Source organism: Microplitis mediator, chromosome 7, assembly GCF_029852145.1.
Source record: "Microplitis mediator isolate UGA2020A chromosome 7, iyMicMedi2.1, whole genome shotgun sequence".
Lineage (NCBI taxonomy): Eukaryota > Metazoa > Arthropoda > Insecta > Hymenoptera > Braconidae > Microplitis > Microplitis mediator.
In genome coordinates, this window is record NC_079975.1 from 17496809 (window position 1) to 17514466 (window position 17658).

The 17658-nt window shown below is 31.6% G+C and overlaps 1 protein-coding gene across 3 annotated transcripts in view; it reads left to right on the top strand.

The window, feature by feature from the left end:
• The window catches only part of LOC130672520 (moesin/ezrin/radixin homolog 1), a 37628-nt gene extending 24921 nt beyond the window's left edge, over positions 1-12707 (top strand). For all 3 annotated transcript variants that reach the window (XM_057477177.1, XM_057477176.1, XM_057477178.1), the window contains 7 exons: positions 3121-3243; positions 8064-8336; positions 8431-8760; positions 9386-9628; positions 9712-9887; positions 10033-10249; positions 10325-12707. In XM_057477177.1, coding sequence (XP_057333160.1) covers positions 3121-3243; positions 8064-8336; positions 8431-8760; positions 9386-9628; positions 9712-9887; positions 10033-10249; positions 10325-10489 — 1527 coding nt within the window. In that variant the 3' untranslated portion in view covers positions 10490-12707. The remainder of the gene's footprint in view (positions 1-3120; positions 3244-8063; positions 8337-8430; positions 8761-9385; positions 9629-9711; positions 9888-10032; positions 10250-10324) is intronic.
• Positions 12708-17658: the final 4951 nt, after the last annotated feature.

Sequence of the window (17658 nt, forward strand, 5' to 3'; positions counted from 1 at the left end):
TGATTTCCAAGGCTTTAATTTAGCAAAAAATCATCGTACACCATTCAAAGAAAAAACAAACTGAAGATTTGTTTCTAGTCTTCAGATCCCGAGTTTGAATTTTTTTATCATTGATAATTTTCGGGTAATCACAAAGAATATCAGCGGTAAAAACCTTTCAGAGATTTTTCTTGTCTTGAAAAGGTCCACGATTTTCAATGAATGTTTTATTTTAATAATTCCACTTCAAACCTCTTTTAGTTTGATTATTTCTGTTTAATTAGGGGTTCATAAGTTTCGCATGATACTTTTTTCGGTAAATTGTCACCATTCGAAGCAAAAATGACATTTTGACTCTGATAATTAATTAATCGACAACTGACGATGGGAAAAAAAATTTAAGTGACGTTTAAAAAACAAAACTACCCTCTACGAGACATTACCCTTGTTTTTTAATTCACAAAATTTTTTACGAGGCGAAAAATGTAATTAAGAAAAGGCTAAAATATGTGTCTTTAGGGATATTCGTTTAAATTGAAATATCTTGGCAAATAATTACTATACCGAGAATATTCTTGTTCATTATTATTTTTTTTTTAACACAAAACATCCTGAAAAAGCCCTTCGAAATTTAAGCTGCTGCGATTTTTCTTTCACTGAATTCCAAATAATAAAAATTGTTGCTTTTGCTCAAAATCAAAGGCTAGATTTTTCGAGGTTAATTTTTTTTTTTTTTTTTTCGCAATCATTCAAATTTTTGTATCAAAAATTGTTTTAATTAAAAAAAGATAGAATAGTAAAAAAAATTGACTTTTAATTTCAAATGAAGTACTGAACATAAAAAATCACAGTTATTAGAAAATCACTCATAAATATTATACGAAAAAACAAAAATGTAATCCATTAGTTAACTTTTGATCGATTATTTTACCCCGTGTTGTTAATTTTTACAACTCGTACAAAAAAAATAAAACGAGAAATATGACAGTAGAAACTGAAAAAATGAGCTCTTCGAGTTCAAAATTTGTAAAAGTTGCAATCTATGCTGCAATTTTTAAATTTTATGTAAAAATAAAAATATTGCAATTTAAGTAGCAAAGTTTACAGTTCCTACTTGTAGACAGTAAAAAATATTGTGTAAAATCAACACAGTTTGTGTGTTAAAAACGGTTGACACAAAATTTGTGTTGAAATTTCGACACAAACTTTGTGTAACCCCTTTTTAACACAAAGATAATGTTGAAATATCGCCACAAGAGGGTGCAAAATATTCCAGAGTAACACACAAAATGTGTTAATAAAGAGTGTATAACACATTTTTTATGTTACAAAAAAAAGTGACACAAACTTTGTGTTAGTTTAACACACTACAATTTTTAACACAAACCGTTTTCGACACAAATACACAATATTTTTTACTGTGTAATTTAAGCTTGATAAAATTTTATAATATAACTGAGGTTTTATTTTGTAAGTTTTCTTTGTTGCGTACATAATATCGATGTTTGAAAGTAATAATTTTTTGATATTTCATTAATACTTTTTATTTGTAAAATTTTGAAGTTCAATATTTTTTTAAATATCTACTTCAGAGGTCAAACTCAACGATATTTTTTATTTGTAGAGAATGGAATTTCCTATAAAATTTTCGCGCACAGCTCTACTCTAAATCAATAGGTTTATAAGATATTAGCAAAAAAAAAAATCTGGAAACCGGTTGATCCTGTGAGCCAGTCCTGAACCTTCCCACTGTTTTTGAGTTTGAGTTTCGTATTAATCTCTGAACATTCAAGAAATTGAAAATAATCAATAAGGATCATTTTTTAAAGTCTTACTCACGATCATGCTTGATAAATGAACAAAATAACAATTTACTCAATTCAGCTCAGATAACGCATAATGTAATTTATTGCAACCATTTCGTTAGTTTAAATAACTTCATCAACAAAAGTTTTGAAGAATCACTGTCTGGCATTTTTTTCCGAATATTTCACATATTAACGCTTTAGTTAGATTTAAAACTTATATAACTCTCCATCTTGATCATTTCTATCATTTTCTTCCTCAAAACATCGAATTTATTGAGCATAATCGTGAGCAAAACGTTACAAAGAGATCCTTATTGAATATTTTTAATTTGTTGAATGCTCAGAGATTAATACGAAACCTGACTTTTTTTGATCTGAAAGAGCTCGAAAATACAAAAGTACTCGAAGGTATTCTGCCGTGCTTAGGAAAAGGGTAGTAAATTCACTTACTGCCTTTCTATCTTACCAATGCTAATTTAACATTAGTTAAATAGAAAAGCAGTAAGTGAAGTTACTGCCCTTTTCCTAAGCACGGGAGTATTGTCAAGCTCAAAGAGCCTGAACATGTATTGAAAATAATGTTTTGGAGCTCTTTGAGCTCGAAAAGAGTGGGAAGTTTCTGGTGTGAACCGCCGATTCAAGCGGTTTCCAGATTTTTTGAATGGTCGCGCAAAGAAACTTGGTGAGAGACAGGATTGTTAACATTAAGGAGAGAATCTTGGTAAATTTAGAAAGAGAGTAACACTACGGAGAGTTACATTATGGTGATTCTACTGTAGATAGATAGTATTTGTCTTTTCTTGAGTTAGCTGTTATAGATACGGGTCTCAGATAATATATCACAGAAAACTTTTAAATTTTCCGCCATTTACTTAAAAATGCAGCGTCGCCGCTTCGATAAGCATACGTTGTCAATCTTCCAAAAGTAGCCACAATTATTATTATTTTTTCTAAGGAAAAACTTTCTAATTGAATTTTAAAACCATCAAAAATTATCGCGAAATGTCATTGTCTTTCATGTTTGATTTTCGTATTGCTAATTTTATTTTCTTATAGGTTATAATATAAAATGTGTTTTAGTGTAGTGAATCAACATGTTTTCCATAAGGCGTGTAATTGTTAGAAAAAAATTTTCAAATTACTAAATCTGTGGAAATAAATTTTTCAAAGTTTTTTTCATCGTTGCCGTTAACGCCTCAACCTCCTTAAAAATGACAAATTACAAAAAAATTTTGAAGCATGTTCACTTTTGATTTCTATTTGATATTATATCTTCTTTTTACTATCATCTTTATCGTTATTCCTTTACCCATTTTTTTTTTTATTTTTTCAGGTTATGAGCCAAGAAGTCAAAAAAGAAAATCCTTTGCAGTTCAAGTTCCGAGCGAAATTCTACCCCGAAGATGTTGCTGAAGAAATAATTCAAGACATCACACTTCGTCTGTTTTATCTTCAAGTATGTGATATTATATTTCATGCCATTATTTTTTTAATGACAGATTCTCAAGTGTAGATTAAAAATTATGTTATATATTGACAATAATACACAAACAAAAGTTGTATCAAATCAAGAAAATATTTTGGAAGACAAATGTTCTCGGGAACCAAGTCAAGATTTTCTCGAGCCAAGAGAATTTGTCTTGGTTAAAGAAAATTCGGCTTGGTCAGAGATTTCTACTTTATCCGAGAAATTAAGGCTTTTAAGAAAATTGTCTTGAACCAAGAATATTTATTTTCAGTTGAAAAATTTTGTGTAATTATGTTAAATATTCTTTTTCCATTCTAACTTATTCTGATGGCTACATATTTGGATGTACAAAGGAGATATTGGAGGTGTCCCTCTCTGATTTTGTTGCGGCTGAAATATGTCATCCTACATCATATTCTAAGATATTATTTTTTTTTTCGGTGAAAAAATGTTTTCAGGGGGTAAAATGGATCCCTGAACTTGACCATCTTAAGTGTTAATTTTGAGGTTTCATATACTTACAAAATTTTAAACATTTTTTTCAAACTACTAAGTGGATAATAATCTACATGAAAAAAGATGACAAATGCACTCAGCTGCGTATAAAACAGTTGATATTAATTATCATCTGGTATACAGAGCCCACCAATTCGAATAGGTTGATTAACTATTATTCGAACCATACTATGGGTCAAAAAATGGGCATGATAAAAGGCTTAATGGATAGAGCCTTTTAACTCAGGCATGAAGACTTTCATGGAGAAAACCGTATCAAAGTGATGAATGTGCTATTAAAAACGCTTATCCAAGAGCCCTGGTTAAACAAGCTTTGGATAAGTATAAACCTAACCAGGCAAAGAATGGACCTAGACTATTGACTAACTATTACCGTTTCCCATTCCCGAGCTGTCCTCCATTTTCGATTTGGCTTAAATAATCGGAGCGTCCCACAGCTCGGAAAGTAGAAAATCTATCAGGGACTGAACAAGCAGATAATAGCTTGTTGAGAAACCGAAAGAAAGTAAGTGGAGGAAGCCCTTTACTTTAGCAACTCATCATTTTGATTTGGGTTATATGTTTGATTTTGATAAAGTCTCTATTTTGGATCATGAGGTAAATCGGGTAAAAAAGAACATTAGTGAAATGGTTTTTATTGTAATGAATCGGACTGTGAATTTGCGTACTGACACACAAGGCCTTAGTAATTTTCATAGAGATATTTTAAAATAAGTCGTGTCATTGTAATTTAAAATGAGCGCCATTTTCTTAAGCATCAGTTTACTGCAAAGAAGTGTCATTTTCTTACGAATAACGATTGATTTTTAAATTTTTATTCGCACGAGTTTTTCGTTCAACTTGCACCAGCTGCTCAAGCTCAAGCGGTTCGCACAACGCGGCTTTATCTAATGTTGCTATGACAGGTCCGCGCTCGCGTATCTCGTCGAGCCGGATCATGAGAACCACTTGAGCTCGAGCAACAAATTTTTTGCGAATTGAGCTATCGAGCTAAGCCAGAGCTCGAAAGAAAGTTTTAAATAGTTAGATTTGAAATTTGGTACATAATTTCCATGACTCTTTCCATTCAGAATGAGAGTTTGGACGATCTGATTCAATGAGTATTTTTCCTTTTAGGGCTGTTTGTTCACTTGGTCGCGGTGTAATAATCGTTTTTTATTTATAAAAAATAGGTGCTCAGGGTTTTTTTCTAGTTATTTATATTGTTTCGGACAACTTCACAAAATTTCAAAACGTTCCACATTTTCCCACCTCAGCATGTATCTAAAATCCTTATTTGACTGGACTAGTCGGTTGCTCACTTTGCAATATTATTTATTTTCATATATTAAAAATGAGAGTGAATCCTATTTACGTTATCAAATTACTGTTAACAATATTCCAAACTATAAGTATCCCAGAATCAATCATCAGTAATGAGGAAATACAATTAAAAAATAGTTTGGAAAGTATGTTGATATTCGCGATGAATGAATATGCATGTGCTGAATTAATACAATAGGATTCTCTACACTTTGAAGAACCATTTAAAGATTTGGACATGGAAATCGTAGAGGACACTAATCATTCAACTGCACTTGCTGAATCAGAATTATCTGATGGTGCATGTACCTCTGATAACGAAGAGTTAAGCTACGACTACTATGTAGCTACGAGCTACTAAGTTAAGAGCTGTTGAATATTGGCGAAGTGGAAAGAAAAATGATTTCGACATAAGTTCTGTTCAACAAAAGTTTAAAAAAGTTAAATCAGTATGACAGTTAAGACGATAAGCACATCAGTTAAATCAAGGTAGAAAGTACAAAGAAAAATTAGCCAGACTTTCTGCCTATACATTATAAGCTGCTGTGGATGCTGGCACGCGGTAAAAAATAGATAGGAATGGCTACCCTCTAAAAATGAATTAGTGAAATTCACTGCGAATCAGTGGATAGTTACTATTTCTACAGCTATAAGTATACCACTAATTCAACCAGTGGCATACTTATAGCTGGTTCCCAGTGAATATTGACTAATTCGAAGTGAATTTCACTGATTCATTTTTAGAGAGTACTGTGCTACACGAGAATGATCGTAAAGTATGTTGAAACTGATCTTAGCATATTACTAGTTCTTGTTATAATAGGAGTGGGTCGTTTTTACATACGACTGAGTACGATTCAAAATATTAACCATTACCGTGTTACAGATTATGTCAAAAAAACGATTGGTTATCGTGTTCACAGTCACCGTTCGCGTACCGTATAATACACGCAAAGAATTTTTGAGTTACAATTACCCATAAACTTTGGTATTGTAAGGGCATCTAGCCAGTAACTAAATTTTTATTATGTTGCTAGTAGAAATTACACTTCATTTGCATGCTATCGAGAAATATATTTTATAATGTGCATGGGAAAAATTTAGATATTTTCCACATGTCCTCACAGTATCATATGTTTTGGGTAATTTTCACTAAAAATTTCTCTGCGTGTACACGTTCTTGTCAACAGTAGATGTGTTACTGCCACCCTGAACCGTAGTATCTGAAATTTGTTTATCGGTGATGATTAAATCACCTGGCGCCCAACTTAATAGTTATTGAACAAGGTAGCCAAATGTAAGTGTATTCGGACGCCACTTAGGTAGATTCCCGGTAGTGAAAACCCTGTTACATTATATAGAAATAGAAAAAAACCGTTTCTTACCATTTTTTCTCCAACGATATTTCTCAAACGAATTGACCGATTGGGGCGGTTGAGGTGGCAATCAACGCGTTTATTTGAGTTCTGAAGCTGATCAGATTTTAGAATTGATTTATCTAGTCGTTTTTTAGAAATTTCAAGAAAACTAAAAAAACATTTTTGAAAAATTTTATTTTTGGAATATCTTTGAACGCACTCTACCGATCAAGCTCAATTTTTCACAGCTTGTAGATATTAACAAGCCGCATCAATCGACACCTTGACTATCAAAAACGGTTCATCCGTTCAAAAGTTACAGATACATACGTACGTACGTACATACACACATACATATACTCGGACATCCTCTTAAAATCGGTCAGGATAGCTTCAAAACGTCAAGATCTGATAGAAATTCAATTTTCGAAAATCACACCCAAACCAATAACTTCCCAAATTTTTGAAAATTTTCAATTTTCTTAGCGGGAAGTTAAAAATTGTTTTTATTTTTCGTTTTTCTCGAATATTTTGGAAATTAGTAAATTAATCTATTTCGAAATCTAATCAGCTCTGAAGCACTTTAAGCTGGATCGAATGCTGCCTCAACCATTGATATAACAGTGTTAGTAAAGATTTCATCGTTTGAATATGCCGCTGTAGCCGAATTGGCTAAGGCGGAGGTCCTAAATCCTCGCGTAAATAGTCCCTAGGATTCGATTCTCAGGCAGGGTAAAATTTATTTATTTACCAATAACGCTTTTCAATTAAATTATTTTGCTTTAATTTAAGTGAATTATTACTTGATCGAAAAACGTTCCTTGTTTTAAGTTGAGAAATTATTGATTTGGTATGAAATTTTCAACTACTTGAGTTGAGAAATTATTTTCCTTTCAACAGGCTACTCTATTGTTTGAATTAAGATTTATAGTATCTTGAATGAAGAATAATTTCTTGAGCCACGGCTATCTTAACTTGAGTTAAGTTATGAATTAGCTTAAGTAAAGAAATTTATTTACCTGAGCCGAAAGTATATTATCTCCCCTTTATATGAGAGTCATATTTACTTTACCTGCAGAAATTGTTCTTGAGTTAAAGAAACACGTCTATCAGTGTAAATGATACTCTTTTGAAGCCATTATTGAGTACTTTACTCTACTATACTTATTGGACCCGACGAATTTTTGACGTCAAATAATTCTAGAATGACATTCCCAAACTTAATTGCAAATTTTTAATTAGTTGTTCATATTTTACATTAATTAATAGTTCTCACAAAATATTTTCACGCCTAAATTAATATCTAATAACGAACATTGTAACTTCGATTTATAGGTTTAATAAATCAGGATAACCAGATATGCGTTGAATAAAGTATAGTGCGTAAGTGGTGGACTAATCCATTATCCGTAAAACACAATATCTTTAGCACTCGTTTCCAACGTGCACTAAGCACTTTCCTGCAGCTTCTGCTTGCGTGCTTCCAACTCATATTAAGCAGTTGCGTTTTACAAACAATGGCTAACTTAGTCCACTTATTACGCGATGTACTATTTTGTTGAAGAATTAAAATCATTTAAAAAATGCTGTACAATAAAACGATATTTTAAAAATTAATTCCGTATTTTGCAGGTAAAGAATGCTATCCTTACGGATGAAATCTATTGTCCTCCAGAAACATCTGTGCTTCTAGCTTCTTATGCAGTTCAAGCAAGACATGGTGATTTCCAAAAAGTAGTTCATATACCCGGATTTCTTGCCAATGATCGTCTTCTCCCTCAACGAGTTATGGATCAGCATAAAATGAGCAAGGAAGAATGGGAAAGTTCTATTACTACATGGTGGCAAGAACATCGGGGAATGCTTCGCGAAGATGCTATGATGGAATATCTCAAAATTGCTCAGGTACATTATATTTTCTCTTATATCTTTATTATATTCATTCATTAGTATCTTCAACATTCGTATAATCATAAAATTTTTTATTTATCTCTTTAAGGATTTAGAAATGTACGGAGTAAATTACTTTGAAATCCGAAACAAAAAAGGAACTGAACTTTGGTTGGGTGTCGATGCTTTAGGTTTGAATATTTATGAAAAAGATGATAAGTTGACTCCGAAAATTGGTTTCCCTTGGTCTGAAATAAGAAATATATCGTTTAATGAGAGAAAATTTATAATAAAACCTATTGACAAGAAGGCACCTGACTTCGTTTTCTTCGCACCAAGAGTCAAGATTAATAAAAGAATTTTAGTACTTTGTATGGGAAATCATGAACTTTATATGCGCAGACGTAAACCTGATACTATTGATGTACAGCAAATGAAGGTATTTTATTTTTTCAGACAAACATTATAAAATTATTCGTTAACTTTATAATGAAACAAGTGAAACGGCAAATCTAAATATTTGAATCCGTTCACTTGTCGCAAGACAACTAAATTCGTTGATTCGTTTAACATATATCACAAACTGAAAATTATTATTTTTATAAACGTTTGTTTAATTATATCTATTAAACAAATGGCCAATTCAAATAAATCTCACAGCAATCAAAAAAGTTTTTCGACGCTTAGATCTCATACAATTTTGAGATCGGTTGAACAAATTATTTTCGAAATTTTTGAAAATGACGAATTTTTTTTTATAATTTCTTAAAAAAAAAAAAAATTTTAATGATCAAGTCATTTTCAAATTCTCTAAAATTTTAGTCTGTAATTGTACTTGATTGCTGCAAGATCAATCGCCACCGAAACGTTGCAAAAATGATTATTTATGGCTTAATTCGGACTTTGTTTCCACGCTTTGACACACGCTCGATTCTTTCAACATAAGAAACAGTAACTTCCTTTGGAAGTTGAACGAAACGTTAATTTTTATAATAACATTATTTTGATTACATTTATGGTATAATGATTATAAAATTTATATTAATAAAAATAATTTTTATTAGGCTCAAGCTCGGGATGAAAAAATTGCTAAACAACAACAACGTGAAAAGTTGCAACTCGAAATAGCAGCACGAGAACGAGCTGAAAAGAAACAACAAGAGTATGAAGAAAGGCTACGAAGTATGTCCGAAGAAATGGATAGGCGGCAAGCTGAATTGAATGAAGCTCAAGAAATCATAAGACGTTTGGAAGAGCAATTGAAACAGTTGCAAGCTGCTAAAGAAGAACTAGAAGACCGTCAGAAAGTAATTAATATCTCACTTTTTTAAAGTTTCAATTAAATAAAGTTTAAAATAAAACTTATTTTTTATGTATATATTCTTCACAGGAATTGACTGTTATGATGGAAAAACTTGAACGTTCACAAGAAATGGAAGCTGCTGAACGTGCTAAATTAGAGCAAGAAATCCGAGCCAAAAAAGAAGAAGTATCACGAATCCAACAAGAAGTTGAAGTAAAAGACGCGGAAGCTAGACGATTACAAGAAGAAGTTGAAGCTGCCAGGTATCTATAAATGTTATTTACATTTTTTAAAATAATGCTGTTACTAACACCTGTCTTTTTGCCCAATGAATACAATGAAATTTATTTCAAGGACAATATTATATATAATTTCAACTAATTTTTTAACCCTAATGATATTATGTAGATTACGTCAAGAAGAAGCAGATAGAGCATTCCAAGCAAACACTACTCCTTATCATCACCATGTCCAAGAAAATGAAGACGGCGAGGAAGAAGGTGAAGACGAAGCTCCTCACAGTGACGTTACTAAAGATTTAACAACTGATGAATCAATAATCGATCCAGTTGAAGAGCGCCGTACTCTTGCAGAAAGAAATGAACGTTTACATGATCAACTGAAGGTAAGCGATTATTCATCTTTTAAAAATATGCTGCTGAAGGACAAAAATTTTGATTGCAATTTTTTTTTGTTTTAGGCTTTGAAACAAGATCTTGCACAATCACGAGATGAAACTAAAGAAACGGTGATGGATAAAATTCACCGAGAAAATGTACGTCAGGGACGCGATAAATATAAAACTCTACGCGAAATTCGCAAAGGCAATACTAAACGCCGAGTCGATCAATTTGAAAATATGTAAATTAAGACTAACATTCTGTAAGAAAACTCCGAATGCTAATGAATAATTTTAACACTGATTTGTTTCGTCATTATTTTTGTATTTATTCAACAAAATAGTACTTGTTTTTATGTAAAACATGATGGACACATCAGATGTAATCATACTTCGGAATTCAATTTTAAGATTATAGAAGTTACAGTTTGAGATAAGAAAAAAACGGTGTACAATTTACTTTTGATATTTCTAACACACGTTCTAATGTTTTCGAAATATTTTTAATTACCAGCTAAAAAATAAAATTAAAAAAAATTATTTTTTCTTACGATGTATTTTTGTTTTCTATGCTCGCTATGTATTCGGTCAGATCTACCTGGTTTTAATAAATTTAAACAAATCTGTACTAGTTATACGGAAAAAACTTAATAGCATTGGTTACTATGTTTCACAGTAATCAATGAAAAATATGTTGAAAAAGGTTCTAGAAGAGAAGTGAATGAGCTTATAAGAGTGATCAACACGTTTTTTCATAGTAACTAGAACTACGCTCTACATTACAAGTAATATCGAAAATAAGACTCGTTACTATTTCTACAGTCGCTGTTGATGTTTAGCATTTTATCAGACTTTTTGAATAAGCATTTATAACTATATGTTTCAGGTTTTGTAAACTGATGCGAAAGACTACTGTGTCACGATATTATGATTCAATATTATTCAGTATTGTACGAATTTCGATTCCAGACAGGAGCTGCTGCTAGGGTTCACATGTCTTATTACTGTGGTCTAAAGAAAAACGTTTTACTGTAGTGAGACATGGAGACCTTAGCGGCAGCTCCTGTTTAAAAACAGAGTTAATACCATAACAAATAGTAGCATCATATGCAACGCAGTAGCCTTTCATGTCGCTCTATACTACCTGAAACATATTTTATTTAGTTACAGTTATAGATAATGTCCAAAGGGTCTAATGGTTTACTGAATATCCACTGTAGAAACAGTAACTATCCGTATTTTGGCTGTAATGTGTAGCATAGCACTGGTTACTATCCAAAAATCTAACCATTCTTCTTAAGACATTGTTTACTTTTACTATACCTCAATTTTATGATTAACCTCAATCGCTAATCTTCTAGAATATTTTTAAACGTATTTTCCGCCAATTACTATACAGTATAGTAACCACCCTGGTGGATCCGAACTACGGTAAATTACGGTAGCTACCGTAATTTACGGTAAAAATGTCGCATTTTACGGTAAACGTGCGGTATTTCACAGCAAAAGTACGGTGCTTTTACCGTAAATTTGCAGTAATAGGACGGCAATTTACTGTAAAATTGCGGCGATCCTACGGTATTTTACCGTAAAGTAAAGTATTGCACTGTAAAAACTGTAAAAATCAGAAAACAAAGTACTTACGGTAAAAATGCCGCAAATTGCAGTAAATTACCGTAATTCGAATGCGCCAGGGCAGTATTATTTTTTTTTCCCGTGTACATACTTTTTCTACAGTATTTTTCTCTTCAATATTTGCGACTTGTAACATATTTTTTTAGACAAAAAAAAAATGTTTATATTAGAACGCTTACAAAAATACAATAATACATGACCATTGCAAGTATATATCGAAAGTAAATGCGCGATGTTCATAAATATATAAATATTCAACAACTTGATATACTAACAAAAAAATACTTATGTATACTAGATACAACTTTTCAATACAGCCCTGGTGGCATTTATTGGAAATATTTTTAAATCGCAATAACTCATAGTTTTATAATAATTACACTTGTGGCCTTTTATTAGATATATGATGCGACATAAATATAATATTATTATATCATCAAGGTGATGGCTGCGCATTTTATTCATCGACGCATTTTTGAGTATTTTTTTGATGTTTCGTGGATGAATGATTGAGGAATATTAAAACGAATGAAAGAAGAAGAAAATAAAACTGAGTAAATGTGAAAAAAAATGAATACAAAAAGCGATATCAATACAATTTTTCATAATTCATTTTTTATTTAATATAAAAGTGTACGAAATGAATCGAAAATATCTTACAATTTGAATTATAAACTTCTAAAAACTGCCATTTTCGTTGATTTAAAATCAAATATTAAAGAATATGAAATTAATTAATTTTAATTGATGGAATAATTTTATGTCAAATAACTATTAATAATTTTAGGTCGACAATTCTTAAGAAATAAAAAATGTTTTGAAATAACAATTTTTTTGTTTTGTCTCATTATGTAATTTTATTGTTGTCATCATAAAAAACAATTAATAAATCTAACTTGAAAAAAATTTATTAAACACGTCTGTATTCATTTATCAAAGCCATTTATTTATTTGTACATGTACCGTTAATAATATTCGACATGAGTTAATTTATGCAATCCCTGTGTTACGTCTTAGTTGATGTTTTGGCGCTGGCGTGGTTTGTCGGTTGATTTAAGATGGACATAATGTGAACTCACATATAATGATAAATAATAATTAAGTATGGGTTGAACAGCCACCAGTTGGTGGTCGTAATACACTGGTTGAATATATTATTTAACATATCTAAATCCGATTTATTCAATTGTAAAGAAATAGTTCGAGAGATGCGAAAATATACATTGGAATCAGTTTATTATAATGTTCAGATGTCCTTAACAATAACTTCAAGAAGATAAAAAAAAAGTTTAGTTTTTGATGAGCCTGACTGCTCTCGATGATTCTATATTTCAGACTGGATTTCTCTTGATCCAGCAAAATTAGAGTAGACTTTATCAATGCAAGGCGTAGGCCCGCGCATCGTTTGACATAGAGGGGTGGATCGAGATAAGCAATATTCTCGAATGATCTATTCTCCATTCTCACGCTCTCTCCGCTTTTGTTATTAATAAATGAGTCACTTATCTATGGACAAAAGTTATCTTAGAACAATATAGGTATTGGTGTAGCTGCACGTCTCGAGGATTTACTCGTTAAATGTTTTTAATCCTATAATGACTGAGACTTTGTCTACCTTTCATGAGATAACCATTTGATTTTATTATATGGGTACTTAAAGATTTACACCTTAAGTGTGGAAATAACATAAATGACATTATGATTGAGACGAGTCGAATGGGAATTTTTTTTGAAAGAAGAAATTATCAGGATTATAGAGCATTTAAAATAAAGAAATTACGAAATATGAATTTTTTTTAATTATTTTTTTCCTTTGATATGTTAAAATATTCAGGGAAATAAGAATAATTATTCTCCTTAAAATAATATTTTATATTTTTTCTTTTAAAAGCGACGTTAAAGGGTAAATTTAAAATGTATATTTTATATTAAAGGAAAAATAGACCAGTTGCTAGTGGATTTTTATGATCTTGAGTACTTGGTTCGATCACAGAACATCTTTGACGTGTCATATGGCCCCAGTGCTGTACAAATTTAAGGCATTTATTTTAGAAAACAGGAAAAAAGGATGTCATAGGTCACACTGTTAAATAATTTTAGAAAATAAGTGAGTCTTAAGGGTGGGCAGTACGAACCAAAGTTTGGAATTTTACTTTTCTGATTTCACAGAGCAATGGAGTTAAAGATTCTATGAATTTTTAATGTGTTGTCAAGCAAATTTGAAACAAGAAGTTAAGTTGACAAAAAAATAATTATGCAGTACTGTAATTATTATTGCGATTATTGGTTTTATTCAATTTTTCTAGGTTTCGAGGCCGCTGCTGAGGACCCTACTCAATTTGAATCCTGACATTATTTTTTTTCCAAGTAATAAAGGAAAAGTATAAAAATCGACTTCTTATAAGATCTAAATAAATTTTAAAACGACGATTCCCGGGTTCTCTATCTCTCGGAAAATTGCGCAATAATCATGCAAGAGCTAGTAGAATAACTTAAGCGTCAGTACGACAAGATTTAAGACTTCTGTAGGGTCGTAATTGATATATCTGTATTTTTATTTTATTATTAAAACATGACAAATATAATTCATTTTATTTTATTTTTAAAACAAGCTCTCAATAAAAATTATTTTTATTTTAGGGATCTCGTAATCCTATAGCTATTTTTTATGACTGCATTTCGAATAAAAATATTATTTGTGTAAACTATAAAAAAAAAGTTTATAAAAACGGTAAAACGCAATTTTTTACGAGTGTGAATGTAGCAAACATCAGACAAATTTTAAATTATAAATAAATAGAGTAAATAATTAAAAGAAAAAATATTTATAAAAAATGCATTTATTAATTTCAAAATTTTTTATATGCGCATTTTGTAAAAATTTTATTTTATTAATTAGTTACTCTATTTATTAATAATTTTAAATTTGTCTGATATCTGCTACATTCACACTCATTATTTTTTTGAATTTTTATTGTTTTTCTAATTTTTATTTATTATTATTTATTACACGATCTGATTCATATTTACACGAATTTTCTTGAGCTACAATAATAGATATTTTCGATACATATGTGGGAAGTGAGACATTCCCAAGGCTTAAAAATGGAGACACGAGCTTAAGGAACGGCGCGTTTACAGCTGGGCCGAGTACGCAGATTACCTCTACGAGCCGTTAGGCGAGTGGGGGTAAGCGTACTCGGTCTCGTTGTAAGCGCGCCATTTATTCTGGCGAGTGTCTCAATTAAGTCCTGTGAATGTCTCATTTGAGACATATGTATCGAACAGTATTTTTTGTAACGACTGCTTTCGAAGTTCATTGGAGAGAAATTATTAATTTACAAATAAATATTGTAATTAGCTTAACTATATTAGTTATCAAAAAATTTTAATCAATCCATAATCGGGTTACATTTTAAATAAAGTTTTTGATTAATTGTCATATAATTTTAATTTTATTATTTCAAATTTAGATCTTAATTACTGATAATAGAACAAAAATAATATTGTTGTTTAGCGTCAAAATGAAAATTAACCGTACAGTTATTAAATGTAAAGAAATGTTGATTTATTTAATTGTTACGTCCCAGCCTGCTCATCAGATGGCTCTGCCAATTTTTAAATCTTAAATAATAATAGACCGACCTGAGACCCGCTAAATCGATTTATTTAAAAAATGGAATTATTAATAATAATATATTTTCTTTATAATAAATATTAATACGTATGCATCTAAAAATAGTCAAATAGATAAGATATTTTTAATGCACTAGAATATTTATTCATCACCGACGATTTTTCCAAAAGAATGTTAATGAATAAAAATAGATAAGAATAATTGTACGACAAATAATGACTGTTAAAAGAATAAAAAAAGTGAAATTAGTTTTTCCACGAAAAAGTGAAAACATTGAAAAACATCGTCCGGCTGCTGACCCAACAGCATCCGCGTCAAACGATGATAACGAAACTCCCTCTTTTTGGGAATAAGGCCCTAAAACCTTATCCCACTTTTCTCTAGGGTGTTGGCTCATGTAAAGATATAAAAAGCCGATGCCCAATGCATCACTCTCTCACATCAACCAGAAATTATAGTCGTGCGGATTAGAACACGCAAATAAACTCCCGGTTTAATTAAATTATATTATTCTTTTGACACGAAGTTATTTGTCAAATAGTAATTGTAAAACTCAAGTGTATTTTCATCCAAATTCTTCGACTATTCTATTTTATATGAATAAATCAAACATATTTATTCTTTAACTCACGACCAAGTTATTTCGAGCTTTCGAGAACTACCCCGTATCCGAAGATCTACAGTCACGTCCAATTCAAATAATTCGCGCCGGCATATCACAAGCCGACACGACTCCAGAACGTAACATAATTTTTGCCAGGTCACAAATTTATCATACACTGTTTTGTATTTTGGTCCAGATTTTGCCGGTAATAAATTACGTGTAATATTTTGAGCAGCAGATACTAGGTCAGGAGGCATACAATGTCTCGTTAATTCATTCATTGTTCACGTAGATTTTTAACAACTTTTTTTAAAATTTTAATTAAAGTGATAGATTACTATAAATAATATAAATAATACACGCAGTTATGGTTATAGGAATCGCATAAAGTTGAACGTACCCTGGCGGTTTTGAATCACTCTGGAAACATGGTGGAATCACGGTGGATCCACGGTGGGTTTTTTCATTTTATCACCGTGATTCCACGGTGGTTACATGGTGTACCCACCCGGCCCTGATTAAAAAACATTCAAACCATCAAGTGTACTAAGACTAATTCTAGCGCCTGCGCATGCTAAATAACCGATCATGAAAAGTAGCCTGTCGATCATACCCTGGCGGTTTTGAATCACCCTGGGAGTGGAAACACGGTGGATCAAGGGTGGTTACGCGGTGGGTTTGTGCCATTTTACCACCGTGTATACATGGTGGTTACACGGTGTTTCCACGATGGTTACATGGTGTATCCACGGTGATTACGCGGTGTACGTGGAATCACGGTGGGTACACCGTGTAATCACCGTGGAATACCCCTGATTAAAAAAATCGATTTAAAACGATTCGGAATAAAAAATTTTAAATACTTTTTAATACTTTTGAATACCTTGAATACTTTTGAATCCCTCTTCTTATGGGCATTTAACATTGCAAATCGTTTTAAATCACTTTTTTTAATCAGGGGTATTCCACGGTGATTACACGGTGTACCCACCGTGATTCCACGTACACCGCGTAATCACCGTGGATACACCATGTAACCATCGTGGAAACACCGTGTAACCACCATGTATACACGGTGGTAAAATGGCACAAACCCACCGCGTAACCACCCTTGATCCACCGTGTTTCCACTCCCAGGGTGATTCAAAACCGCCAGGGTATGATCGACAGGCTACTTTTCATGATCGGTTATTTAGCATGCGCAGGCGCTAGAATTAGTCTTAGTACACTTGATGGTTTGAATGTAGTGGTAGTGGCGAACACGTAAATTCTATGAATCGCATACATTTCTTGGAGTTAATTTTCATTCCCGCACAGTCAATCAGTTGGGAAGTTCGACTCCGCCTACTTTCCCGCACGCTACTATAGTGTATACAACTATCACGGGAATACGCGACTTTGCGTTTGCTAGGCAAGGCTCGAATATTGAACTTTTCAAGCAGGAGTTACAAAAAAAATATTACAAGAGATACTAAAAAAATATAGATAAGTTTAAGTAATAAAAATAGTGTGGAATTTTTTTTATTCTATTTATTTATT